General features: G+C 42.0%; 1 protein-coding gene across 1 annotated transcript in view; it reads left to right on the top strand.

Annotated features, from left to right (window-relative positions):
• The window catches only part of ZFP64 (ZFP64 zinc finger protein), a 75,939-nt gene that overhangs the window by 31,233 nt on the left and 17,071 nt on the right, over positions 1-27,635 (top strand). The window contains exons 6-7 of the mRNA XM_060078336.1: positions 27,045-27,194; positions 27,366-27,428. Of these exons, the coding sequence (XP_059934319.1) occupies positions 27,045-27,194; positions 27,366-27,428 (213 nt within the window). The remainder of the gene's footprint in view (positions 1-27,044; positions 27,195-27,365; positions 27,429-27,635) is intronic.

Consider the following 27,635-nt stretch of genomic DNA (forward strand, 5'->3'; position numbering starts at 1 on the left):
AAGAAATCAAAAAAGCTTGCAGCTTACTCTGTTAGTATTTTAGTAATTTTATCACTTTAGAATTATTGCTTGCAGTTCTTTAGGAAACTATTCAGCCATTGGATTTTACCTGGGAAACTTCTATTGTCATGAACCTGTGTTCTACATCTTTTTTCCCAGTGTGCCCCTAGTTTCAACTTTTAAATGATTTTTTTCCTGATTATAAATGTAATGTGTATTCAAGATACAGAATATGGGAAACACGTTATAGATCTTCCTCGACGTACAAACGGGTTATGTCCTGATAAACCCATTGTAAGCTGAAAATATCATTAAGTTGAAAATGCATTTAAAACAGCTAACCTACCAAGCATCATAGCTTAGCCTCACCTACCTTAAATGTGCTCAGAACATTTACATTAGCCAACAGTTGGGCAAAATCAGCCTATTTTAGAAGAGAATATTGAATAGGTCATGTAATTTAATGAATACGGAAAGTGAAAAACACAGATTGGAGGGGTACAGAATGGTTGTAAGTGTATCAGTTGTTCACCTTTGTGATCCCATGGCCGACTCACTGCCACTGCCCAGCATCGGGAAAAAGGATCAGACCACATAGTGCTAGCCCAGGAAAAGATCAAAATTCGAAGTATGATTCTATCGAATGTGTATTGCTTTTGTACCATCGTAAAGTCAAAAAATTGTTAAGTTGAGCCATTGTAAGTTGGGGGCCATCTGTATGTATATTATTAAGAAAAATTTAAAAGTCACTAATAATTTTACTATCCAGATGTAAAAATTGCGACCATTTTAATGGACTTCCTTCTAATCTTTTTTTTCTATGGTTGTGTATGTTTTCTATTTTTTAAATTTATTTATTTATTTATGGCTTCATCAGGTCTTAGTTGAGGCATGTGGGATCTTTCATTGTGCTGTGGGCTCTTTGTTGTGGCGCGTGGGCTTCCTTCTAGTTGTGGCGTGCAGGTTTTCTCTCTCTAGTTGTGGCACACGGGCTCTGTCGTTTGTGGCACGCGGGCTCTCTCATTGAGGCGTGCGAGCTCAGTAGTCGTGGCACGCGGGCTCAGTTACCCCACGGCGTGTGGGATCTTAGTTCTCCCACCAGGGATTGAACCCACGTCCCCTGCATTGGAAGGCGAATTCTTTACCACTGGACCACCAGGGGAGTCCCGTATGTATCTTTTCTACTCCAGTTACAGAGTTGGGGTTGAATTGAGCATACTATTTTCTTTTTATATACTATATTTCTCTTTATATCATTATATCTCCACGGAACTTCTGCCCTCCATATATACATATAATGCACATACACACACATGCATATTTGGATTTTTTAACAAACTACAACAGCAAAACTTGTTCCTTGTGATAAACTATATAGAGAATTGTACAAAAACCAATCCAATAATCTCCAGCCTATTCTCACCCCACCCAAGGTAAGTAAGAGACCCAAGGTCTCTGTGTTCATACCAACTTAAAAGATAACCTAGAAAAGGCTTTCCCTTATTTTTATAGTAATTGTATCACACTATGTACATTTCTCTCTACCTTGGTCTTATTATTCCATTTATTAACAGTACTGTGTGTCAGTACGGCTATGCCTAACTTTTTTTTTAAGCAAATGGTAGACTATGACTTACCATGTTATAAGCACCATGCTTTATTCACCCATCTCCATATTCATGGGTATTTTGGTTGTTTGGGGGTTTGTTTGCCATTACAAACTGCCACAGTAAACATCCTACATAGTTCATCTTATTTAGTTGTGCTTTCTTTTCTTTCTGTAGGTTAGAGTCCCCAGAGTGAGTTTCAATGAGTTTCTATAGTTTGTACTTGCATAGATTCAGATGATTTTTTCAAAACGATAGTCTCGGTGATAGTCTCAGTGGTGGTGGTGCGGGCTCCAGCTATCACGAATCTTGTTATCAATCTTTTGAAGTTTTGTAGGTCTGATGTGTGAAAATGGTAATCTGGTCTTTGTGCATTTCCTGAGCTGGTGTTTTGATCTGCATCTCTGTGACATCTCTGCATAGACTTGTTGATTATCTGCATTTTTCTTATCTATGAACTTTAAACTCATACTCTTATTTTCTCCTTGGGTTGCTGGGCACCTGGGGATGTAAACCCCATGTCTGTCAAATGGTGCTGAGTTTTCTCCCCTCCTATCCTTTGTCTTTTGACTTTCCTCATGGTGCTATTTCCGTATAAAAATAATCATTTTGTATGCAGTCAGATTCTTCTGGTGCTTTATTTGTGGCTCCTGTAGTTTCTAAGAAAGTCCTCCCTTCCCTTGAGATTTTTTTCTTTAATATTTTCATTATTTGTTTTCAGTTTCTGCAGACAGAATTCATATTTATGTGTGTATGATATAGGAGTTTAGCTGCCCAATTATACCAGGACCATGTGTTAAACCAAATGTTATTTTCCTTGGAACTGAAAACTTAATTTCACCTTTAGATGAAGTTCCCAAATATACTTGGCTCTATCTCTAGAATCTCTGTTTTGTCTCACTGATCTTTATATCTTCTCTGGGTTGCCAACATTACATATTTGATTATATTAGCATTAAGGTAAGCCTTAGTATCTTTTAGACTTGCAAAGCCTCCCCATAGCTATTATTTTCCAAAATTTTCTTAGCAATTCTTAAATATTCATATTTCTAAACGAACTTCATTTTGTCCATTACCCGTCCCCCCATAAAAAGTAAACCTTTTGAGGATTTGTATTAGAATTGTATCTGTATGGTTACATGAACTCATGAAAAGAATGACTTTAAAAACTGTTAAATCTGGGACTTCCCTGGCGGTCCAGTGGTTAAGACTCCGTGCTTCCACTGCAGGGGGCACGGGGTCGATCCCTGGCTGGGGAACTAAGATCCCACGTGCCACACGGCACAGCCAAAAAAAATAAAAAATAAATGTTAAATCTTCCACCCAAAAACTTTTATTTAAACCCTGTTGTAATATATAGTTTTCTTCATATACAGTCTATTCTTATTAAATAGGGCCTGTATTGTTGTTTTGAATTCTATTGTAACTGTAAATAGGATTTTTTTATGTTAAAATAATTATTTGTTGCAAGCATAGAGAATAGCTATATTTGGTATATTTGTCTATATTGTACTACCTTAGAAAAAAATTTTTATTAATTGACAGTATTTATTAGAAACTCTTGGTCGCTGATAAATATGACATGATGGTTGTGGTATAGTCACCTCATTCCCAGGTGTTTTTTTCTCGTCCCTTGCAATATTTATACTACTTATTTTGCAGTCTTGTCCTATTGTATTAGTCAGAACCTCCAAACAATGTTGAAACAGCTGGCATCCCTGTTGCATCTCTAATTTTAACTTGAATGGCTTTAGAATTTCCCAATTTAATATAATATATGCTATTCCTTGGGTGACAGTTTTTATAGTACTTAGTCATTTTCTTCTCCCATTTTCAGAGTTTTTATCAAGGTGGGTTGCTGATTATTGTCAAATATCTCTTAACTATCTCTTGACATAAATATTTGGGTTTTGTACTTACATATGTTGATATGTGAATTAGTGTAGGACATAGCCTGGTACTGAAGCCTCTTGCATTCCTGAAACAAACCGTCTAGGTCATGTTGGATTATTCTTCTAATACATTCCTAGATTTCATTTACTAATATTTTCCTTGAAATTTTTATAACCATATGTGTAAGTGCAGTTGAATGCTGGTTTTCTTCTTTGTTCTCTGACTTTGCTTGTTTGTTTGTTTTAGGTTATGTTTCTCTGAAAATAAATTGAGGCTCTTTCCTCCTTTTTCAGTGACCAGCAATAGTTTGTTATTTCAGGAATTATCTGTTTATTTTCTGGGCTGATACCCTTTTTCATTGTACATTCTTAACAAACTTTCCATTTTTTTCTGTAATTAATGGTCTATTTGGACTTTATGTCTCAACCTGATAAATTTTGGTAATACATACTTTGCAAAAGAAAAAATCATTCATTTTGCTCTAATTCCACTTAACATTCTCTTAAAATTATTTTAGAATCTTTGGCTTTTTTTTTTTTTTTATCTAACAGTGCTCTTGTTACTTTTTTTGGGGGGGGTGGTTTTGGGGGAGTTTAGGGGGCTTGGAGTGGGTTGTGTTTTGTTTGTATTTTCAGTCTTCTCCTTAGGTAGTTTGCCAGGAGTTTATCTGTTTTGTCATTTATGTAAAAGTAAAGCTTTTGCTTTTATTTATTCTCTCTCTACTCTTCCATTTTATTCATTTCAGCATTTATCTTTATTTCAGCATTATCTTTATTAATTCTTTCCCCTGCTTTTCTTTCAGTTTATTTTGTTAGTCTAATTTCCTGTATTAAGTTCACCTATTTTCAGTCTTTAATAATGGGAAAGCATTTAAAGCTGTATATTTTCCAGTATGACTTCACCTATGTTAAAAGATCATTTTTTTCAAAGTTAAATCATGACTGCCATACAAATATAAAGTGAGCATGTGTTAGCAATTTTATTTAATTCATTAATTAATGAGGAAATCAGTAAGTTGTTACAACAGGTTTGAAGGAGAATTCAATGAATGCTTACACAGGCAATCAGGAATGCTGAAACAAATTTACAGACAGATGCAAAACTGGTTAGGGTCTACAGGGCAACCATCAGTTGCATTCCACCCACAAAGTGTGTTTACATTCTTATATGATTTTTGCATTATTATATGTTTCTGTAACTCACAAAGTTGTAAAATAGCTGAAAAACACTAAAAGGCATTGACCGCTATAGAATTAGATAACCCAGAGCGGGGATATGACGGGACAACCAGTAATCTTTTTTGCCTATTTCCAAGTCTTTCAGAAATTTTCATGACATCCATATCCCTATAGATTTTTATATGAAGTGTCCTTCTTTCGTAAATTTCTAGATACTTCATTATTTCAGTTTTAGGGTTGGTTGGTTTGTTCAGTAAGTCAGGGGGATAAAACCCAAGAGTTATATAAAGTTTTATTTCTTATTTTTCAAGTAGTTACAGTTTGTGAAACTATATTTTCATTTTTGGTTTCTGATATTAATGAGTTTTGATCTGAGAATATGACCTGTAAAATATGCGCTTTTTGTAATTTATTAGTTTTCTTTATGGCCATGTACATGACCAATTTTTGTAAATGTTTGAGGAGATCTATGAATCAAGCATGTTGACTTTGTTATTCAGATTCTCTTAGTTTTTGTCTGCTTGATAAACTTTGAAAGAAGTATGTTTAAGCCTCTTACTATGGCTGTGTTTTTTGTCATGCTTTTCTTGTATTACTGTGTTTTGTTTTATTATATTTTGTCATATGTTGTTTGATGCATGTAAGTTTGCGGCTATTATATGTTTGTCGTCAATTTTACATTTTACCCTTTAGTATATGCCTGATCTTTCTATTTAATAGCTTTGGGCCTTAAATTACACTTTATTTAATAACAGTATTCTAAGTCTTATTTTATATTTTATTACATTTACTTGGTTTATCTTTCCCACTCAGTGGTTTAATATATTCCTTTAATAGCATGTCTTTGTCTTTGGTTGGAGAAGTCAAACTGTTTGCATTTCTCATAGTAACGTATACTTGGTATTATTCATTTGTCTTATTTAATATTTACTATTTATTAAACTTTGTAATTTTCTCCTTTTTCTTTTCTAACTTTTCACTTTGTTCTTGAAAGTTCTTATATGTTTCCATTCTGCTAATAGTTACTTTCTAAGCTCTAGCGATTATTTTTAAATCGATTCCTCTATTGCTATATCAGATATAAATATCAACTAGGCCCAAACCTTTCATTAAGAAGTCTCCTTCTCACAAGAGGAGGCCGTTGGGCCACATCTCTTTCTACAACCCCTCTCTCCAAATCCTGGGTGTTGCTGAGGTAGCTTGTGAGTTTACTTCCAGGCTTTTGTTAAGTTTTGCCCTACAGTATGTCTCGTATGTTCTAATTCCCAAATCACCACATCAACTGCGATTTAACCAAAGATTACAACATTCATTGTTCACCATAATTTCTTATACTCTTCTTCCCGTATTTCACATCTTTACTCTGAGTTTATCCTTATTCCGTTAATTTCTTGAGTATATTCCTTAGAAAGGGCACATAGGCTGGTATTTCTTTTGTCCCAGCAGATGAATGATACCTTTGCACAGCGGATTCTTTTCTCTTCAGTAATCTTTAAATTCTGTTCTCATGGAGATGAGAAGTTTGATACTGATCTGATCCAATTCTTGAATGCCCTAAATCCAGCGACCAGCAAAGTTGAGACAAAATGGTAGTGTTGCCAGGAAAAAAAGCTGGGAGGTCTCTCACCTCAGCCAGTCAGGTTGAGAGAACCAATCTCTGAAATTTCCAGAACAGAGGGAGGGGACTGAAAATGGGAAACATTACTAATCTTGAAAAATTTTTGTTGTTCATTTCATCCCACTACTCAGCAACAAAATTATAGTTCTATAAATTGAAACACATTTTTTATTCCCTTTGACTGTAGGGCTCCAAGCTTTAAACATTTATTTTACATCAAATTATCATTCAAAACAACTTTTTGTTGTTGTTATGTTGTAAACTACATAAATATATTACACATTTTGATAAATAATTAAAATAAGCAAAATTATATCTTAATGAGATTGATAGGCCTAGTTTTTAATCAGCTTATATATCTGTGATGAATATTACTTAAAAAAATTTTTTTTACCAACTGCTAGAATGAGATACAGATCTCTTTCAGTTATAGTCCCAATTTTCTTTTTTTATTGATGTAAATCTGAGAAGTCTCATTCGCATAAATAAGGATAGGGACATAGAAAGTGTATTGTTACAGCAATGCTTCTCAAATATTTTAATTCCTTCTGAGTTAAATGCCAGAAAATCATACAATGATCAATCATAATTATTTGGGTCAATTTCGTTAAAAGCAAAGAACTCAAAACCACCTGGGATTTCTTTCCCAGTCATGGAGCAATTACTTTCTCAACCTCGGCACCATGAGTCGCCTTCTGGGTGTACTCTTAGATGATCAGTTTTAGGGAAAAGTACACATCAAAGCTGAGGATCTGAGAATTGATTTCCTCAATCATACCCATACACCTCTTGAGAAATCTTTGTATATTCCCCAAATACAAGAACCCCAGTTGAAGGCCCTTGCCCTGGAGCAGGGTTCAGCAAACTTCTTTGGTAAAGGACCAGGTAGATGCCGCGGAGCAACTAAGCCCGTGTGCCACAACTACTGAGCCTGCGCTCTAGAGCCTATGTGCCACAACTACTGAGCCCGTGTGCCACAACTACTGAAGCCCGCGCACCTAGGGCCCGTGCTCTGCCACAAGAGAAGCCACTGCAATGAGAAGCCCACACACTGCAACAAAGAGTAGCCTCCACCCGCCGCAACTAGAGAAAGCCCGTGCACAGCAGTGGAGACCCAACACAGCCAAAAATAAAGAAAAAATAAATAAATAAATTTATTTATTTTTAAAAAGGACCAGGTAGAAAATATTCAATACTTTTCAGCTCTGTGGGCCACATGGTCTTTATTGCAGCTCTTCACCTCTGCTATTGTAGCATGAAAGTAGCCAGAGACAATAGTAAAGGAGTGGGTGTAGCTGTGTTCTGATAAAACTTTATTTATGGACATTGACATCTGAACTTCACAAAATTTTCAAGTGGCACAAACTATTATTTTTCTTCTGTTTTCTTCCAACCATTTAAAAAAATGTGAAAACCATTCTTGGCTCACAGACCACATAAGAACAAGTGCGTTGGACCATAGTTTGCCAACCATTGCCCTGGACCCTGCACATAATAGGTACATAACAAATATTTATTAAGGAAATAGTACTAATGATTTTCAATGATAAAAAGCTAACATTTATTGACTCAGGATATGCCAACACAATGCTAAATGCTGTACCTAATAATCTCATGTAATCCTTCCAACATCCCATGAGGGAGGATTACTATTATTACCCACATTGTGCAGAAAAGATGTTTCCCAACTTTCCTGGTTTAAGAATCACCTGAAAAACTTGTTAAAAATGCCCACAGCTACAGCCCAGCTTTAGAAATCCCAATACAGCACATCTGGGTGGGACACCTGAGAATCTGTATTTTAAATCTAGGACCTCTGGCTATTTTTCTGATCCAGACAATATGGGAAATACCACAGTAAAGAACCAGTGGCTCAGAAAAGGTAAGAGATCCACCCGGGGTCACACAGCGATTAGGTGATGTTTAAACCAAGAGCCAACACTCAGATCGCCTGCCCTCATTCTAATCAGCATGTTTTCTCTAGTCATGACCTTCACCCAACTTGCTAAATCTGGGCTTCTTTGCAGGAATTCATTTCCCCTCTACTTCCACCCACCCCTGGATCTCCCTGGAGTGGTAAGTGGGACTGGGCAGGCCTTGCTGGGGTGCCTGCCACGCCCACCCCCAGATGTGAGTTACAGGCCTGTTTTGTTGCACGTCAGTTTACCACTGTAATTTGGGAAGTTCAGAGTTACTATCTTTGCTCTGAGCTTCTTATACACACCAAAATATTTCAGTTTTGTGTCCCACATTATTCTGCTGTGCTTGGTCTAAGAGGTCAAAACATAAGGCAACATTTTCCTCACCGGCTCTGAGACTCAGTGCCTTCCAAGAGGACATACATGAGAGGAATAAAGTGCTGGAGATGCCTCAGCTTTTAAGAGACTTTACACCTTTTCTTCAAGAGGATTCCATTCATTTTGAGCTAACTCTAAGTTACCATGTGTCTTCAGAAAGATTCGCAGAGTTCAGATTAATTTGAAAGATCGGTATGCTGAAGGCTCAATGAGAACTTAAATTTTTTTTCAGTATTAAAGTTCTTGCGAGTTAGCAAATCGGCAGTCATCTTTACAGAGCTTCTTTCCACCTAATCCAGTGTAGACAGCATAGATACACCCAGATTACCTGTAAGCAGGTGAGTAAGTACTGTCATTCAAAGACCTTGCAAGCCTGGGTTGTACAGCAGGCCCATGGAGAAGTGGAACAGTGGATGGTAGTGGTTAAGAACAAGGGCTCTGGAGTCAGAAGAAGGTGGGTTCAAATCCCAGCTCCATATTTTCCCAGAGATAGGACCCAGACAAGTGACCCAACCTCTCTGAACCTCAGTTTCTTCTTCTGCATAATGGGGATAATAACAGTTCCTACCTTATAGTTTTGTAAAGAAGGATTAAATAAAATAACACGTTAAATAAAATAATACATGTTAAGATATAGAAAACAAACTTGTGATACCAAAGGGGAAAAGAAAGGGAAGAGGGACAAATTAGGGGTGTAGGATTAACAGATACAAAATAAAATAGAGAAGCAACACAGATATACTGTATAGCACAGGGAACTGTACCCATTCTATTGTAATAACCTATAATGGAATATATCTGCAAAAACACTGAATCACTATACTGTACACCTGAAACTAACACAATATTGTAAATCAACCATCCTTCAGTTTAAAAAGAAAAACAAAAATAATAATACAGGTTAAGTACATAGCACATAGTAGGCAGTCAATTAATGTAGCCATATAGGTAGCAGCGCTAACGATCTGCTTTCTCAGTTTTTCTGTATCTTTGGTTAAGCCGTCAATAGCTCACCTTTGTCATCATTAGGGCTGCTCGGGATCCACCGGCTTCCTGTGTAGAAGACATCTGTCATTGTGCTCATCCAGGTGGAAGGCAGTGTCCTACCCACTGCTGTACAAGCTGGTGAGCATCAGCTACTCCCACCACTTCCTTGCAGCCTGAGGACAAGCACAAGCCCTGGGCTTGGCCAGTCAGGTATTCCTGCCTAAGACCAAGCAAGCAGCACAGACCATAGGGAGGTATTAAAATTCATCCACAATAGCAGCATTTCAGCAGAGGTTTAAACAGTGTGTGATGACAGCAGCAGCGGTTTCTGCGAGCAGTGGGGCCCAGCTTAGGGGTTTCCAGCATCAGCATCAGAGATGTTCCCCTGCAGCATCCCCAACAGACGTCCTTGCAGGGCACCTCGTTCTGGCCTGCCTCACTTCCTGCCCAGAGCTGGGCTCTCAGGTCCCTCACAAGCTGCCAATCAATCAATTCCTGTTCTGGTTCAATTGGCCAGCAGTTTCTGTTGCTTGTAATCAATGAACTCTGATTGATACACTCCCAAAGAGGGAAGCTCTGATGGGCTCTGTTGTCATTGACCAATAGTGAGGACTCCAACTGGGCAGAATTGGGAGCCATATCAGCGTAGAAGTCATTGCTTTAGACTCAGCCTTTGCACTTAGCTAAAAAGCCAGCTCAGGGGCTTCCCTGGTGGCGCAGTGGTTGAGAGTCTGCCTGCCGATGCAGGGGACACGGGTTCGTGCCCCGGTCTGGGAAGAACCCACATGCCGCAGAGCGGCTGGGCCCGTGAGCCATGGCCGCTGAGCCTGCGTGTCCGGAGCCTGTGCTCCGCAACGGGAGAGGCCTGCGTACCGCAAAAAAAAACAAAAACAAAAAACAAAAAGCCAGCTCAGATGTTTTCAGTCTAACAGTGCGACGCTTGGCACCTTTAAGCAGAAAGATGCCCCTACCACCACCACGGGAATTCTCCTTCCTTCTGAGAGCCTGCTGGGTACCAATGCTTCAGGGCTGGCCTTTGACTTCATTATAGAAGGGGAACTTCTTACAGGAAAAATGTCCAACAATTTTTTCTTGCATAAAACATTTCAAACATACAGCAAAGTTGAAAAAAAAATGTTTGGTGATCACCCACATTCTTTCCACAAAGACTCTGTCATTAACATGTTACTCTTTTTGCTTTATCATATATCTCATTATGATATTTTTAATTGAAAAACTAATACATGCAAAGAGTGAAAAAATTCAAACATTCCAACATGGTATATGATGAAAAATTATTCTCCTTTCCACATCAGATCCCCAACTAATTTCCCCAAAAGCAATCACGTGTTTACATATGCTTATATGTATAGTTTTTGTTTCTTCTTTTTCCTGATTTCCTTTGAACGGCCCCTTACTCAACTTACCGACTTGTCATTTGCCTTTCTTTCTTTTTTCTTTCATTTAACAATATATCTTTCATTCAGGATTCATTCATAAAGCTTATTAAGCACCTACTCTGTACCAGGCACTTTTTCCATAAACCAGGCACCCTGAATGGGTGGAGTAGTTCTGCTCTCCTCCCACAGGGCCAAAAATTCAGAAATCATCCCATGTCACCTCATGTGAAACTAGTTTTTTTTTGGCTGCATTGGGTCTTCGTTGCTGCGCAAGGGCTTTCTCTAGTTTTGGCGAGCAGGGGCTACTTTTCGTTGCCGTGTGCAGGCTTCTCTTGTTGTGGAGCACAGGCTCTATGTGCACGGGCTTCAGTAGTTGTGGCACATGGGCTCAGTAGTTGTGGCTCGTGGTTTCTAGAGCGCAGGCTCAGTAGTTGTGGTGCACGGGCTTAGTTGTTTGGCAGCATGTGGGATCTTCCCGGACCAGGGCTTGAACCCATGTCCCCTGCATTGGCAGGTGGACTCTTAACCACTGCGCCACCAGGAAAGTCCAAAACTAGTTCATTCCTAAAGGGACTTTTAAACCAGGGCTTAAATGCCTATAAGACCCAGGTAATAACAGAAATGTATGAAGGTATCTGCAACACAAAACAATAAACATTTGGAATCCCTGGTGGGCCAGTGGTTAGGACTCTGTGCTTCTACTGCAGGGGGCATGGGTTCAATTCCTGGTCGGGGAACTAAGATCCCGCATGCTGCATGGCAAGGCCAAAAAAAAAAAAAAATTATGATGTAACAATAAACGTTTGACCACCAGGTGTGCAGGAGATCAGAGTTGGAACTAAAATGTATTAGTTATGAGAATTCTTGGGTATTTTCTCTGCTATAAATGAAACTCAGCTATTCCACATTTGGTTGGTTGGTTGGTTTCTTTCTTTTGTTCGGCACCTTGCCCTCTATTCTGTATCTTTTACACACCTCATGGTTTCTACTTCCGTAGGGTTTTTGCTTCCTCCTGACTTTAGGTGAGGGGAGTTCCTCTCTGGCCTTTCTCTATATCTTGACCACATATTTCCAGCACTCTGTTGGTTACAAGGAACAGAAAACACACTAAAACTAGCAGAAGTAAGAAGACTTCCTGGACAGATACTAGGTAGTTTCCAAAATCGAAGAAAGAAGCACAGGGTTCAGGGCTGCTCCCCGGACCTTGAAAACTAAACCAGGGAGATGGTCGTGTGTAGCCTCTTTTTTCATGATCATGCTCCTCACTGCTGGCCTTTGCTTGTTCTTATTCTTTCCTCCTAAAGTGGGTTTTGTAAACTTGCTAGAAAGTTATGGTCACAGTTGGCAACCCCAACTTAACATCAGCCCAATGCAGCAAATCCAGAGGGCAGTCCTTCTGTATCTGCTTTTGTACATAAACACACCAGGAATGGTGTGCCCAGTGCCAGAGCACATCTGTGGTCAGGAAGATACAGTGGGTTAGGCTGAGCCCATCCTGGTTAGTGGCCCACTCATCTGGCCATCAGTGGCTTTCCATAAGTGGCACCCCTACCAGAACGAGTTCCCCAAAGGAAGGAGGGTAGCATGTTTAGACAAAACCATGAATATTCATTGCCAAGGCCCTGAGCCTCGGGTCCCTCTGCTAACTACCTCCTTCTCTGCACATTTTCCAGATTTTCCTTGGGGATCCACTCCACCCCTCTTTCAGCCTATATGCTTCAAATAGGGCTAACACACCCCCTTCATGAGGGGAGGGCACGTATCCCATGCTTGGCCAATCACAGTACCCCGTGACCTTGGTCAAAGTTATAAGTCCAAAAGCAAGGGTTAGCAAGTTTATTCTATAAAGCAACAGAAAGAGTTGCTGGTTTCAACAGAAATAATTGATAGTAAATGTTTATCATCTCTGTTGTAGCTACTCAGTTCTGTAGTTCTAGCACAAACGTAGCCATAGATAACATATAAATGCATGATGCTCTGTTCCAGTAAAGCCTTATTTACAGAAATAGGCAAGTGGGCCAGATTTGGTCCACAGGCCATAGTTTGCCAAATCCTGGTCCAAAGGATGGGTATATCAATCACCCAAACCAGTCAGGCACAATGTAGGTATTCAATAAAATATAGAATAATGGTTATTACATTTTTAAATAGTTTTTAAAGTTATTATAGTGTAAGGGTAGTAGGTAGATGGCTGCCAATAATAAATAATAATAACTAATAAACTTGATTCTTTACTATTTGTCAATTCCTTTACATATATTTCCATTTTAATACTCAGAAAAACCATTTGAGGTAGGTAGAATTATTATCCTCATCTTACAGATGAGGAAACTGAGGCTTGAGGAGGTTTAGAGACTTGTTCAAAATCACACATCTCTGAAGAGCTGGACTCTGGTGAGATAATATATGTAAAATATGTTCTAAAAGCTACTTAGCACATGATGAGCCTCTGTGAATATTCTTCTCATTGTCATCGTCATAGTCATCACTACCACCACCGTTGTTGCGTCTCAGGTTAGGAGAGGTTGAGTAACCTTCCCAAGCCAGGCCTAGGATCTGCCTCTGGATATGTCCAAGTTTAAAAGGGAGAGAGGGGAAAGGAGAAATAGGAAATGGTTTAATTATACCCTGCTTGCTATACAAAGCCTTTGCATCTACTGCCTACCCATGTCCTGTCTCCAGCACTCCGCCCACCTCCAGCCAGACCGAGGTTCCTCAAAAGTGCCCTAGCTGGTCTTTGCACAAGCTATTCCCTCTACCTGGAACCCTTTTCACCTCATTTCTCTGTCTGCCCAAGACCTGCTCTTCCTACACCTCTGGGGTTATGAATCTGCCTCTTGCAGGAAGCTTTGCCTGACCACTGTGTGAGTCTTTTTTTTCTTTTTTTTTTTAATACAGTATGTGTGAGTCTTTATCACACTGTATTGTAACTGTCTGTTTACTTATTTTTCCTCTTGATTACCCTGTGACTTCCTTAAAGGCTTACTGTTGCATTCCTAGATGTTAGTATCATACCTCACACCCAGATAGAACCCAGTTAATGTTTGTAAACAAGTGAATGGTTCTGGAACAAGCCCTGGTAGAATATGTCAGTCAGGGAGACTGTATGCTGTAAGATATGGAACACGAAAAGAACCTGAAAATGACAGTTGATCTGGGAGATTTCAGTGTCACCAGAAAAGGACTGGAAACTCATTTTTCTCAAGAGTAGGTAAGACAACTGACCAGCTCAGGCCTGCCACACCCAGCTGCCCATCTAGAAGCTTAGAATTCCTATTCTTGGATAACATTCCTCTACAGTTCAGGAACTTCCAAACCTGTAGGTGTTAGCAGGTGAATTGGAGGCTGTTTTCACTATAAAGGTCCTGATCCACATTGTTGCTTATACAATATCCTCTTCCAGTATTTCATCTCATCATTTCAAATTTTAATCCATGAAGGGAAGGGGCTGCAGTGGGGGAGGAGAAGGGAAAGAGAAGGAAGAACTGAGGATCTCTATCATGGTTATTTCCATTTTCAACTAAGACTGTGCCCCAGTGACTTTTTAACTAGCTTTTTTTTTTAAAGTTATATATGCTGATGGGAATATAAATTAATATGGCCACATTGGGATAGAGTTTGGCATTTCCTAGGAAATTTGAATGTAAGCATATGCTCTGATCCAGGCATTCCTCCCACACTGCATTTCTCAAACTTACCATGCATGAGAATCACTAAGGGATCTTGTTAAAATGCAGATTCTAGGCTTAGAGAAACTTACACATGTGAATCAGGAAAGCTGTGCAAGAATGTTCATAGCTACGTTGCTCATAATTACAAATTGGAGACCACCCACTGGCAATGAAGGTATAGATGAAGTGTGATATATTCACAGGGTGACAATGAATGAACCACAGCTGCCTGCAGCAACGTGTTGACTCTCACAGGCTTAAAGGAGCAAGTGAAGGAAAATTAGTCATACTGTTCAACAAGTGGCAACACTAAGCAACGTATTTAGGGGACAAAACTATTTTAAAATAATTATTACACAAAATTAGCGATCCTGGAAGAAGGTGGCAGAAGGAAGGAGAAGCTGATGGATAGGAATATGTGAAGGGCTTCTTTAGTACTAGGAATGTTCTGTATCTTACGGTGCTGATGGTTACTCAGGTGTTATTCCTTAAATTGCACGTTTATGTTTTATACATTCTTGTATGTGTGCCAAATTTTAAATTTTCAAACTTAAAAGACTGTAAAAAGGTATATGGCAAGATGTCCGTCACTCAGACAACTGCATCACAAATACTGCTGTCCTGTCCCCAGAGATAACTCATGTTACCAGCAACCTGGTCTCCTCTGCATTCACAAGTTTATGTGTGTATGTGTGTATATGTATATATGTTAAATTTTATATAGAGAGATGCTGTTACATATATGTATTTACATACATATATACACATACACACAACAGCATTATTTGTGTTCTTTTCTGTCCTTTGAATACTTCACCTAATACATCTTGAAAATATTCCATCAGTGCACAGAGAAATACATTATTCTTTTTAGAGTCATAAAGAATTTATTCTATTTTATGATAGAACCATAATTTAGTAATTTTAATTATTAAGTTTTAACCATAAAGTAGTAGGTGAACACACTCCCTATTTTAAAAAAATGTTACTAAGGATAATGTTCTCTTACGCATACCTGTGGAAATTTTAGGTTCTCCAATCCTTCCCCTCTGAATCTACTCCCTGCCACCACCTTGCTTAACTCAGCCAGTGTGCATCCTGCCAGGACTTTTGTCCTCTGGATTTTCATTTTCACCACTGAAAACATATGTGGACTTGAATATGTGTTTATATCTACGTAGAACTTACTTTTCCTCTTCAATGCAGTATAGCTGGAGCTCTAGCTATCCCTATAAACATAAAACTGGCTGATTACTTTTATTTGCTGCCTGGTATGGCTAAACCACAGTTGAATCTAACCATTCCCCTATTGTTGTACACTTAGGTTGTTTCTCAAGTTGTTTGCGATGACAGTAGTGTTGCAACAAACATCCCTGGACTCGTCCCCTTGTGCACATGTGCAAGCATTTCTCTATAGAAGAAGAGATAAACCATTGGGAGGGCATATCTAAAGATTGATTGCCAGATTGCCCTCCAAAGTGGCTATAGCCATTCACACTCCCACTAGCAATGCATTAGAAGACTAATCTCCCTTCACTCTTAGTAAAAGTAGATGTTATCAGCAGTCTTAATTTTTATTGAGCTGATAGGAGAAAAAAAGGAGGACTTTATGGTGAGTATTCATTCCCTTATAGTTAGTGATGCTGAATGCCTCTTATAAGTTTGTTGCCCAGAATCTGCATTTGACATGATCCCCAGGTCATTCTTCTGCACATTAAAGTTTGAGAAGCACTGGAGTCAGAATCTGCATTTTAACAAGGTCCCCAGTGATGCCCATGCACACTCTGAGGAGGAATAGCTGGATCACAGCATACTCTCACTTTTACTAATATGTGTGGGGTTGTGTTTACCTTTTCTATTCAGACAGGATATAAAACAGTACTTCAATGTATTTTTAACTTGTACTTCTTTAATCGTAAGTGAGCTTGGACTTTTTTTTTCAAATTCTACAGGCATATTTTTCTTCTCTAGAAACCAGGTAGTCACTGAATCTTCTTACTTTGCTTCAAACACACGAAAGCTGATCTCCTGGGGGCTTTTGCTGTTACGGTTTTCTCTCCCTGGATCGTTCTCTCCCTGGTTCTTCCCAGGGCTGCCTATTATATTCAGGTTTTAGCTCAAAGGTCACTTCTAGCGAAACTCAGGTACCGCCCCTACTACCATTCTTCATCTCGCCACCCCGTTTCACCTTGACCGTGGCCCCCACCCCTGTCTGAAATGACCTGCGTACTCAGTCTTTCCTTCCTTCTCTGACTGCCCTGCTGGATCTTGTTTGCCTTGCCTATCCCTCCATACCCAGCACCTGGAACAGAGTCAGGCAACAGTCTGGACTCAAATTATCATCAGATGAACAAATACATGAACTCTCGGCAGATGAAGAAATGAGATTTGCTCCTGTCCAGCTTTACGCCCCACTGGGGCATCAGTTTTACCTGGATAAACATTTCTTGATTCATTCCTGTATCCACAGCAGAAAATACTAGGTAGTAACGACAGAAGTCGAGTGAGGTAGCTTTAGGAGAACACGACCCAAGCAGTGTGCTCAGCCCCACGGGAAGCCCAGGACAATCAGAGAGACAATTATGTTTTTATCTATTTCTCTTGAAAAAGAAAGCAATTACTTGACCAGTATTAAATGATATTGTAGTACTCGTTTAGTATAGAGAGAGAAACTGGTATAAAGGCATGGAAATCTGCAACTCAGAAGGGTTGAGTAATGTCAATACAGGCTTGTGTGCTTCCAATTTATTCCCACATAAAACAGAATATCTGTCCCAAGTTCATTGGAACCACCAATTCTTCTGTTTTTTTGTTTTTTGTTTTGGCTGCGCCACACAGCTTGTGGGATCTTAGTTTCCCCAACCAGGGATCGAACCCGGGCCCTCAGCAGTGAAAGCGCCAAATCCTAACCACTGGTCCACCAGGGAATTCCCGGAACCACCAATTCTAGATGAGCATTAACTATTTTTACAGATAACTGTAACTCTTACCCTACTCTCACAAATAACTTAACGTTTAGAGAGTGCTGCCTCTGTAGTAGACATTGTTCCATGTACTTTATATATATGTATTCATTCATCCTCACAACCACCCTGGCTGTATTAGCATTGCCATTTTATTGAAGAGAAAACTGGGGCACAAGGCAGCTTTCTCAAGGTCACATGGTAAAAGAGCCAGGATTCTCACCCAGGCTGGCCCCAGTCCCTGTGCTTCGTAAGGACAAGATACTGCCTCTGGAATCTTTGTAATGCTTTGTAAGATGTCGAATGACCAGGAGAATCGTCTTATAATTCAGAGGTACACTTCACCTCTTGACAAAATACTTAAGTTATCAAAATTACAAATATACTCCGTTTTTCTTTTACAAAGGGACAAGCGTTGAAAATTTATTGACTTTTTTTGAAGAAAGGGAACTACCTAACAACCATTAAAAAAAAAAAGTCAGGATACAGGTGATATACATATAAAGAATGAGAAAATGCTTTCCAAGAGAAACATGCTATGGAGTGAGTATTTGAAATGCATGTTTGGCCATGATTCCCTTGTTAGGTGATTTTGTTGCTGAAAATAATGAAAAGTTGTCACCTGGAAAGACCTCTATCTGCGTGTTTAAATTTGGCAACAGAATTTCCTAATCTGTTTAAACATCTTCCAAATAAAGAGCTGCAGTGGGTTTGAAATCCAGTTGTTAAAGATATAGTTTAGGTTAACCTCTTCAGGTTAATTTGTAGAAGCCCCAGGTTGATTATCAGGGGAAATGAAAATTTACGAGCTGGATTTCAAAGAAAATAGTCAATTTGTGTAACTGGTGAATGGGATTAAAAAGGGAGAACCATGATTTAAGCATAGCCAATGATACTTTGTTTTTTTCTATATATCCTGTGAGGTTTTTTTTTTCTCTTCAGTTTTTCAGTGATAACCCTTGAAATCAAGCCATTAAAACCAAACATGGTAATAAACTTAATTTAGGACCATAACGTTGAATGGATGTATTGTAAAATACTAAAACAGTGCCTTCAAAAAAGGAAGCAAGTTTTAATCTGTTGCTGTCATTATATTTGTAGAAAATATTGATAATTTACTTTGCCTTTTGTTGAAATATATTCAAGGAAAATGCAAATCAAAACCGTAGTGAAATATCATTGTATGTCAGTTTGATTGGCAAAAATTAAGACATCTGACAATACGGAGTGTGGTAAAGGATGTGACCCCACGGTACCTCTTACCTTGCTGGGGGAAGTGTAGATTGGTGCCTCCACTGTGGCATCAGTTCTTACATAGTCACTTACAATCCAACCAATGTATACATTCATTTAAGAAACTGACACTTTTTAGAAAGATCATAGCTGCATTATTCACGTGGCAAAGACTGGGAAACAACCCAAGTGCCCATCAACAGGATGGCAGATGAACCAACTGTGATATTTTCACACCATGGAATATTACACATCAGTCAAACTGGTTGAACAACTGATAATTTGGATGATCTTAGCAATATAATAAATGCGGGGGAGGAGTAATTACTGGAAGATTACATACCCTTTTCATGAAGTTCTTTAAAAATTAAAATTTAAGGAATACATGTAGGTGCAAAAAAGACTTGCTAAGAAAAAAAAACAAAGGAATGAAGAATGAAGGGTTTAGGTGGGTGGCTATTAAATTCGGGGAGGGGAGGAAGGGGAATATATGAGAAAGGCAGGTTATGGTTAAGGTCCTAGCTTGGGTCAGTGAGTTCCCTGGTATTAATCATATCTTAATAAGCCAAGCAACAAACAACCAACCAGACAAATACAGGTCAGCGACAGATCAGGGATGACAACGGGTCTTGTACCAAAGATTGGTTAATCCAGTTGTGTGCACCTGAGCTGAAGAAATTATTTCTATCCATAGCAAATACAAACACAGGTACACACCTCAAGTAGTAAAAAGCAGTATCAGATGCCTCCCAACCTCCCGGCTGGGTGCATTTCCTTCTTCAACTTCCCCAGAGGCAACCATTGGCCCCTAGAGATCCTTCTGAGACATTCCAAAAGGTCACACGATAAACAGAAGCACACACGTATGTTTTGAAATGGCTTTACATATATGTGTACCTAGACACATATACACACATCCCAAAGAAAACGTTAAAAGTTGCTTTTTAAAAATTTATCTCGAAAATTTAACCTCGAGTGACTTCACCTGGCTTTACACAAACATCCCTACAATCAATTCACAACTTGAAAATCAACGGGAAGTTTGAGGAAAACTGCTCCTTTTTAAAGAAATATAAAAATGCTCTTCTTGCAGACAGTCCCCTAGGGTTTGTCAAGGGTAACCTCACAGAAGGTGAATTACAGGACGCTGCGAAACCCCACAGGGCCGGAGCAAGCCACGGCAGAAAAGCTCACCGCGGCGATGTTAGAAATACGGATTCCCAGTCCCCGCCCCACGGATTCAGAGCTGAACACGGGTCTTTTTTAACCAAGGCCCCCACGTGACTCTCAGGTTCGGGCAAGCTTGCGGCACAGCCCCGCCTTAAGTAACTCCCCAATGGAAGAAAGTAAATATCTGGGGCTTGTAGGTGGCTTTCTTGCTCCCTGTTGGATGTCGTTTACCTGGTGCAAGGAGGGGTCCCCTCGGGTCTCATCAAGGGCCCAGCCAGTCTGAGCACGAACGCCAATTAGCTCAACCCCCCGAGGACCACGCCTCAGCCGCCTGCTGGGCGGGGCCCACGCCGCTGTCGGCCCCAGGCCTCTTTCCTCCGTGTGGTCTCAGACCCCGGGCGCCAGAGTCCGGGGGCCGGGGGAGAGACGCTGCATGGAAATGCAGATGCCTGGGCTCCGCCGCCTGAAGCCAAAACTTCCGGAATCTGCATTTTTAACCAACTCTTCCAGGACCAGTAAGTTCACCCTGTTGTTGGAGATGCACGAGCCTCATTTAAATTTTAAATTCGAATATGCAGCCACGAGTGGAGGTCGTGCTTCTCAACCTTGGTTGTCCTTCAGAATAACCTGGGGAAGCTTTTTAAAATATATATACACCAATGCCCAGGTTTCAGTCCGGACCAATTAAGCCAGAATCTAAAAGCGCGGCCTCTGCGGCAGCAGCCGCAAGGACATCACCTGGGAGCTCGTTAGAAATACAGACGCTCAGGCCCCACCCCAGACCCACTGAGTCAGAATCTGCATTTTAACGAGATCCCCAGTGATTCGCGCGCACATTAAATTGGAGGAGAGCCGTGCTTCTAAAATTTTAATGGGCAAACGAAATCACCTGGGGATCTCGTTAAAATGCAGATACGGTTTCTCAAACTTAAATGTGCATGCGAATCACCTGGGGAGCTTGTTAAAATGCAGATTCTGATTCAGCGGGTCTGGGGTGGAGCCCGAGAGTCTGCATTTCTAACGAGCTTCCCAGGCGGTGCGGGCTTCCCGGGTGTGGACCGCGCTTCCCCAGGAGTCCCGAGGTCTTGGCTCCGGGCCAATCAGCCGTCAGGGCTCTTGATAAATCGTCCTGCTCGGCTGAGGAGCAGAATTGCCGGGACATGCGCGCTCCGGCCGAGGGGTGGGTGGGTGGTAATTTCCGAACTCCGGGAATTGGTTGTGTGAGGCTGGCCACTCGTAGGGACTCGCCAGAGCCCTGGTCCTCACGCCATGTCGCGGCGCAAGCAGGCCAGGCCCCAGCATCTCGGCTCCGAGGAGCCGCAGCCTGAGCGCCAGGAGTTCGCCGAGGCGGCCCCGGAGGTGCTGGGGGAGCCGGGTGAGTAGTGCTGCCCGGCCCGGGCCCGGGGGGCTGGAGGCAGTTTCTCGGACGTTCCCCAGAGCCGCGCGGGTGCGAGGTCCCGGCCACCGGGCGTGGAAGGGTGGGTGAAGCTTCCAACCCGAGTTCTGGGGCTCGGGCCTTGCTGACCCCGCCTTTGTAAATTATACCCCCCCCTCCTCGGGTAAATTACGTCGCTCCCCGAGGGGATTCCTGCATCCACTCCCCTCCCCCCAAGCGCTATGAAATGACGGTTCATTTCCCGAACACGTTGGAAGGATGCTCTGAGACCTCTTTGGAGGCTGTCTTCGGGGTGCGCCGGCACCCGGGTGCCCGACCTCCTTGGCGCTGGGCTGGAGCTGAGCGCCTGGAAGGTGGGCGCTCCGAGACCCGCGCCCCAGGCGTTTTCCTGAGGGATGGGTGGTGGTGGGGGGTGTCTGAAAAATGTCTGAGCTTCTGCCGGGACCTGGGGCTAGGTGCTGGAGAGAGACACAGCAACGAACAAGGAGAATAGAATTCCGACCCCCCTGGAGCTTCTGGCCCAGTGGAGGCGAGAAAGATGGCACATGAGATAAAGCGGCGGAGCGTGAGGTGTGTTCGCGCGGAGCGCCGGGGGAAACCTCAAGCTGGGAGGGGGTTGTCCCGGGAAGGCCTCTCCGTGGAGGGCACCGTCGAGGAACACTCTGGAGGTTGTAAGTGAGCGAGCGGTGGAGATGACCGAGGGAAGAGCTTCCAGGCAGAGGGAACAGCAAGTGCAGAGGCCTCGGGCGTCAGCGAGGCTGGAGCTTGGAGGCGCGTCCGACTGAGGTTTTGAGAAGTGACGGGAGCCCCGGGCTCCGATAAGGACTTTGACTTCTACTGTAAGCGAAGTGGAGCCATGTTGGGGGCGGGGAGCGAGCAGGGCAGTGCCACGGTGGGATTTAACAGTCTCACCCCGGCTGCCGCCGGGCTAGAGGGGGTCCGGGAGAAGCCTAGGGACCCCGGACTACCCTAGGCCCGCGGGGCAGTACTTCTCACCCGGTGGGCCTTGGAACTTCTGCTTCTGAAGAGCCTGCAGGTGGGGAGCTTCGAGAACTCGCTCAGTTCTCAGGCTCCCACCACCCCCTGCGCTGCTGTAATCTCAGGGGTGGGGTGGAGTCGGGGACTCTGCATTTCTTTTTTTTTTTTTTTACATCTTTATTGGAGTATAATTGCTTAACAATGGTGTGTTAGTTTCTGCTTTATAACAAAGTGAATCAGTTATACATATACATATATCCCCATATCTCCTCCCTCTTGCGTCTCCCACCCACCCTCCCTATCCCACCCCTCCAGGCGGTCACAAAGCACCGAGCTGATCTCCCTGTGCTATGCGGCTGCTTCCCACTAGCTATCTACCTTACGTTTGGTAGTGTATATATGTCCATGCCGCTCTTTCGCTTTGGGGGACTCTGCGTTTCTAAGGCGCTTCCCCTTCCGATTATCGTGCACTCAGGTAAGACAATGCAGGTTCCCACTTGACGGTCCCTCAGCCCTCCACCTTCCCTCCCTCCCGTGGGTCGCTGCTGCCTTTTGCTTAGCAAGGGGCTAGTGAGAGGAGTTTTAGCAGAACTCTTCTCTCCCTCCCGCGCATTTTCCTGGCTCGGAAAGGGAGAGGGGGATCTAGTCTCTTCTGCCAGAAGGACCAGACTTCCAGCAGCAGGTGTGTCTGGTGGGCTTTGATGACCCTACGCTCCCAAGGAGGTAGTGGAGGAAAGCGGAAGCTTAACAAAGTCACTCCTAAAATAATAGTTTGGCATCACGCTTTAGTTTTAAATACAGTCCTAAAAAGAAAACCAAAGAAAACCAACCCTTTAGATAAATAGCTAATTAAACAAAATGTTTCAAGAAATGCTTAACGTGGCCTTTGGAGGGAACTGGGTAGCTGGGGAGTGGGGTTGGAGACTTCTCACAGTAACTTTTGGATTATACCTATTAACGCTATATTACCTATTCCAATGAATAAAGTTTCTTAAAAAAAAAAAAAACCTAAAACTTGGCTGGATGGAACGACTATAACCAAAATATCCTGTCTTTGTGCTCAAGGTCTAGAGTGGCGATAGGCAGGTGGAACCGGAGTGGGGTTCCACCCTAACCCTAACCCTAGGGTGGGGTTCCTGGGGTGGGAGCAAGTCTTCTGCTGATCCTCTGTAAAAGAATTGGGGAGGTATTGAGGATGTTGAGTCTTTGGGGGAAGCGATTATAAAAGACGATTCCTGAGTAAACCCGGGCTGTTCAAAGTGAGTGCCATGGGCTGCTTTTTCTTCCTGCAGACAGCACTTGGAGGGCACCTCCTGGAGCCTTGCCCTGTGTTTGGAGGGGTTGGGGAGGGTGCTCTGTGTTGTGCAGCACAGAGCTGGTGCCAGGGCACCTCAACACCAGCCGCCGCTGGGGGGAAAAGCAGCCTTGCAACTGATGTTCCCCCTCCACGCGTTTTAGGTCTGTTATGATGCTGAGCTAGAAGCCCGCCTTTTTTTTTTTTTTTTTTTTTTTTAAGGTTGGGCCACTCTTAATTTGCACATGGCTTTGCAACTCGCCTAGCTTTTGGAGGAGATAGAACAGAGCAGGTCAGTTGGTAGACTTCAATCACCTCAATCATAAGAGGGGCAGGAAAACAACCTTACCAAAGGAACATCAACAGAGGGTTAAAATGGCCGCTGTGCTAAACTGAGTTCTGTCAGATGTGGCCCCAACCCCATCTTTCAGACTAGAAGGGCCTCTGCCCCAGCTGTACCTTTCTCAGGAGAGTAGGCTTCTGACCTTCCTTGCTTTCCTGGATGCTTAAAATTGAAGGAGGAAGTCGCCTTTAGAGGCTCTGCATGCCTCTGCCATAGTCTGCCTTAGTGACCCTTTATAGCCTTGGGCACAGTTTTCTGATAGCTTTAACCCATCCATCTCCCTTCTACCTGTCTTCAAACTTGGATTGCTCAGTGTGTTTTCCACTCTCTGAGAATCTGGTGGCTCGCGTGTGTATACATCAGTGAATAAAACCAGTAACATTTATATAGTGCTGACTTATGTATAAGGTTCTTTTACGTATATACATTAAAGAACTTAATCTTTGTCTAAACCTGTGAGATGGGGGCCATAATCCTTATTTTACAGATGTGGAAACTGAGGAACAGGGAAGTTGAGTAACTTACTCAGGGTCACACAGCTAGTAAAGGGTAGAATTGGAATTTGGAGCTTATCACCTGGCTTCCCAGTCAGTTTGCTAAATCATTGTGCTTTACAGCCTCTCACTTAGATTTCAGCTTTTCAGTCTTCCTTGGTTTCTGTGGGATTAAAAACCCTCAATAGTTTAATGGCTTTCTTTAACATGTGAATTGCTAAACAAGGCAAGATTTTGTGTCTTCCTCTGAGGGGCAGAGTGATGGACTTCAGATCTGGTAAGTGTGGGTTCTAATTGGCTGACACCGTCTAGCCCTGCGGCCTTGAGCAGCATCTCTTCCGAGCCAGTATCTCTTCTCGAAGAGCAGAGATTCTCAAAATGTGGTCCCCAGACCAACAGCATCAGCTGGGACCTTGTTAGAAATGAAGAATTGCCAGCTCCACTCCAGACCTACTGAGTCAGGAACTGCAGAGGTGGAGCCCAAGCCACCTGTACCTTAACAAGCCCTCCAGGTGATTGTGATGCACAGGTTTTTGAGTAGTGCTGGCTTGGAGTTATACTTCTGCCACTTTAATGAGCATAGGCATCACCTGGGGATCTCGTTAAAGTGCAGATTCTGTAGGTCTGGGACCTGAGGTTCTGCATTTCTAACAAGCTCTCAGGTCATGCTGATGTTAGTGCTCTGAGGACCACCCTTTGAGTAGCAAAGGCTTAAAGAGTAGTATGAGGATATCACTTGGAGTGCTTTAAAAATGCAGGTTCCTGGGCCCACCCCCAGTTAAGTCTGGATGAGGCTTTGGAAACTACATTTAACCCGCAATTCAGGTGATTCTGATGTAGGTGTGGAGGCCGTCCTGTGCATCATAGGATGTTTAGCAACATCCCTGGCCTCTGCCCACTAGGTGCCACTATCGCACACATGTGCACATGATCATGACAATCAAAAACATCCCCAGGTATTGCAAAATGACCCCCAGTTGAAAGCTACGGGACTAGGTCAGTTCAGACCCTGTTAAGGGGCTTCAAGCACCACAGCTACTTGGATGTGATAGCTGCAGTCCTTTACCTGAAGCCCTGTAATAGCATTGACTCAGTGGAGGCCGGGCGCTGTATCAAGAATTTACATTGTTCATCTCTTAACTCTGAGGTAGGTCAGTGGTACCTTTTTACAGATAACCTTTCTGAGCCTCAGTTTACTTAAGTTGCCAATAGTCACACAGCTAGCACGTGGCTAAGCAAACCCTATGCCTGGAACTGAAGCCCTTGTCAACGTGTTCTACAGCTTCTCATGGTAAGAAGGTTTACCTTAACAAACCTAGCAAGAAAGATGGAATCCACCTCCTATAACTGGGGCCAAAGGTCCCTGACCCTGGCCTGTAATTCATAAACTAGTTAATATATTTTTTAAGACTTAAGATATTGACAGCACCTCTTTTTACCTTGGTCTTAAATCTATTTGGAGAGAAATCACTTTACAATCTTCTAGGAGTACTTAGGCTTTGTTGTAGAAATTTTTAAACCTGCATATTAGAATTGAACCCTATGAAATTATCTGATCATTTTGGTCCACAAAAACAGCAGTTTCACCTAGCTTAGCCTTACTAACAGAGAGAATGATACAATGAACTTCGTGGACTAGATGCTCAGTTTCAACAACTAGTTACACTGGCCAATCTTATTTCTTCTGTGCAGCCATTCCCCTCCCTGGATTATTTTGAAGCACATCAGACATATACAATTGATAAATAGCCATCCGTAAACTACTAGAATGATTTTTAAAACTTTAATTTCATCTTCACGCCTTTAAAAAAAAATTCCCTTATCAAACTTTCAGTTAGTGTTTGCACTTCCCATGGTCTTAAATGGCTTTTACAGTATGTTTAAATCGGGATCAAAAAAAGGTCCTGATACTACAGACCATCTCAAATCTTTTAGTCTCTGATTTTTCTTTCTCCTCCTCCATCTTTCAAGTTGAAACAGTGGCATTTTGTCCTGGAAAGCAGTGGCACTTGAAGTGTGGTCTGTGACCTGTTACTGAGTTGAATCAACATAAATTCAGAAATGGAGAGTAAGCACTTAAAAACAGCTTGACATCCACCTTTCTGTCATATCTAATAATGTTTGGGCTTTTATTGTCTTATTCCACTTTTCTCATAATTTGTCTTTATTTTATAAAAAATACTGGTCTGACGGATCGGAAATCATTCTATGTACCAGGTCTTCCCCATGTTGTTCGAGAAGCGCTGCTGCAAAGTTTTGCAGTCTGGATCTTGGCAGTTGGGTCCCTGTCACGATACCATGTTCCTTTGTCCCCTGTACTTCCTGGAAATTGGTAAAGAGGAAGAGGATTGTTAAGACCAGAGTGTGCGTGGCTTCTAACTTGTGATGTTTGGGTTTTTGTTTTTGTTTTTGTTTGTTTGTGGGGAGGGTGGTAGGTGAAATAAGGCCAAACCTGCTCTAAGACTTACCGTGGTGCTCATATTTGAGAAATTAAGTAACACTTATTATTGTCTCACTTTCAGCTTCAGAACTAGATAATGATGTGCCAAAACCAACCTGTCCCTCCGCTGACAGCAGTGATACCCAGAAAGCCCCTGTCACAGCTCTTCCCTCTGAGTCAAAGGAGCAAACAGCGACCCTTGGGGAGAGGACCTTCAACTGCTGCTATCCAGGTAAAGAGTAAACTCGAGGCACTGAGCCCCTTCTCTGTACGGGGCTCGGTCACAGGAGCTCAGCATCAGTTCGCTCACTGACTCAGCATGTGACTGGCCAGAATTTCAGATTCCTGGTAGCTTTCCTCTTTGAGGTTATCTATATGAAGGGAACCTGTTTTTCTTTTCTAGGTTGCCACTTCAAAACCGTTCATGGCATGAAAGATTTGGACCGCCATCTAAGAATCCACACTGGTGGGTATCCATTCATTTGTTCAAAACTTGAAAGTTGAAAAAAACCCAAGGATGTGGATATGAACGAAGTGCTGGGCGTATAGTGGCGAGCAGGACAGAAACAGTCTCTCTGCCTCATGAAACGTAGTCTAGTGGGAGGGTCTGGGACCTAAAAACTCATGAAGGCAATAACGGTAACTAACAGGCGACGGGGAAAGTACCGGGACT

This window comes from Mesoplodon densirostris, chromosome 16, assembly GCF_025265405.1.
Source record: "Mesoplodon densirostris isolate mMesDen1 chromosome 16, mMesDen1 primary haplotype, whole genome shotgun sequence".
NCBI lineage: Eukaryota > Metazoa > Chordata > Mammalia > Artiodactyla > Ziphiidae > Mesoplodon > Mesoplodon densirostris.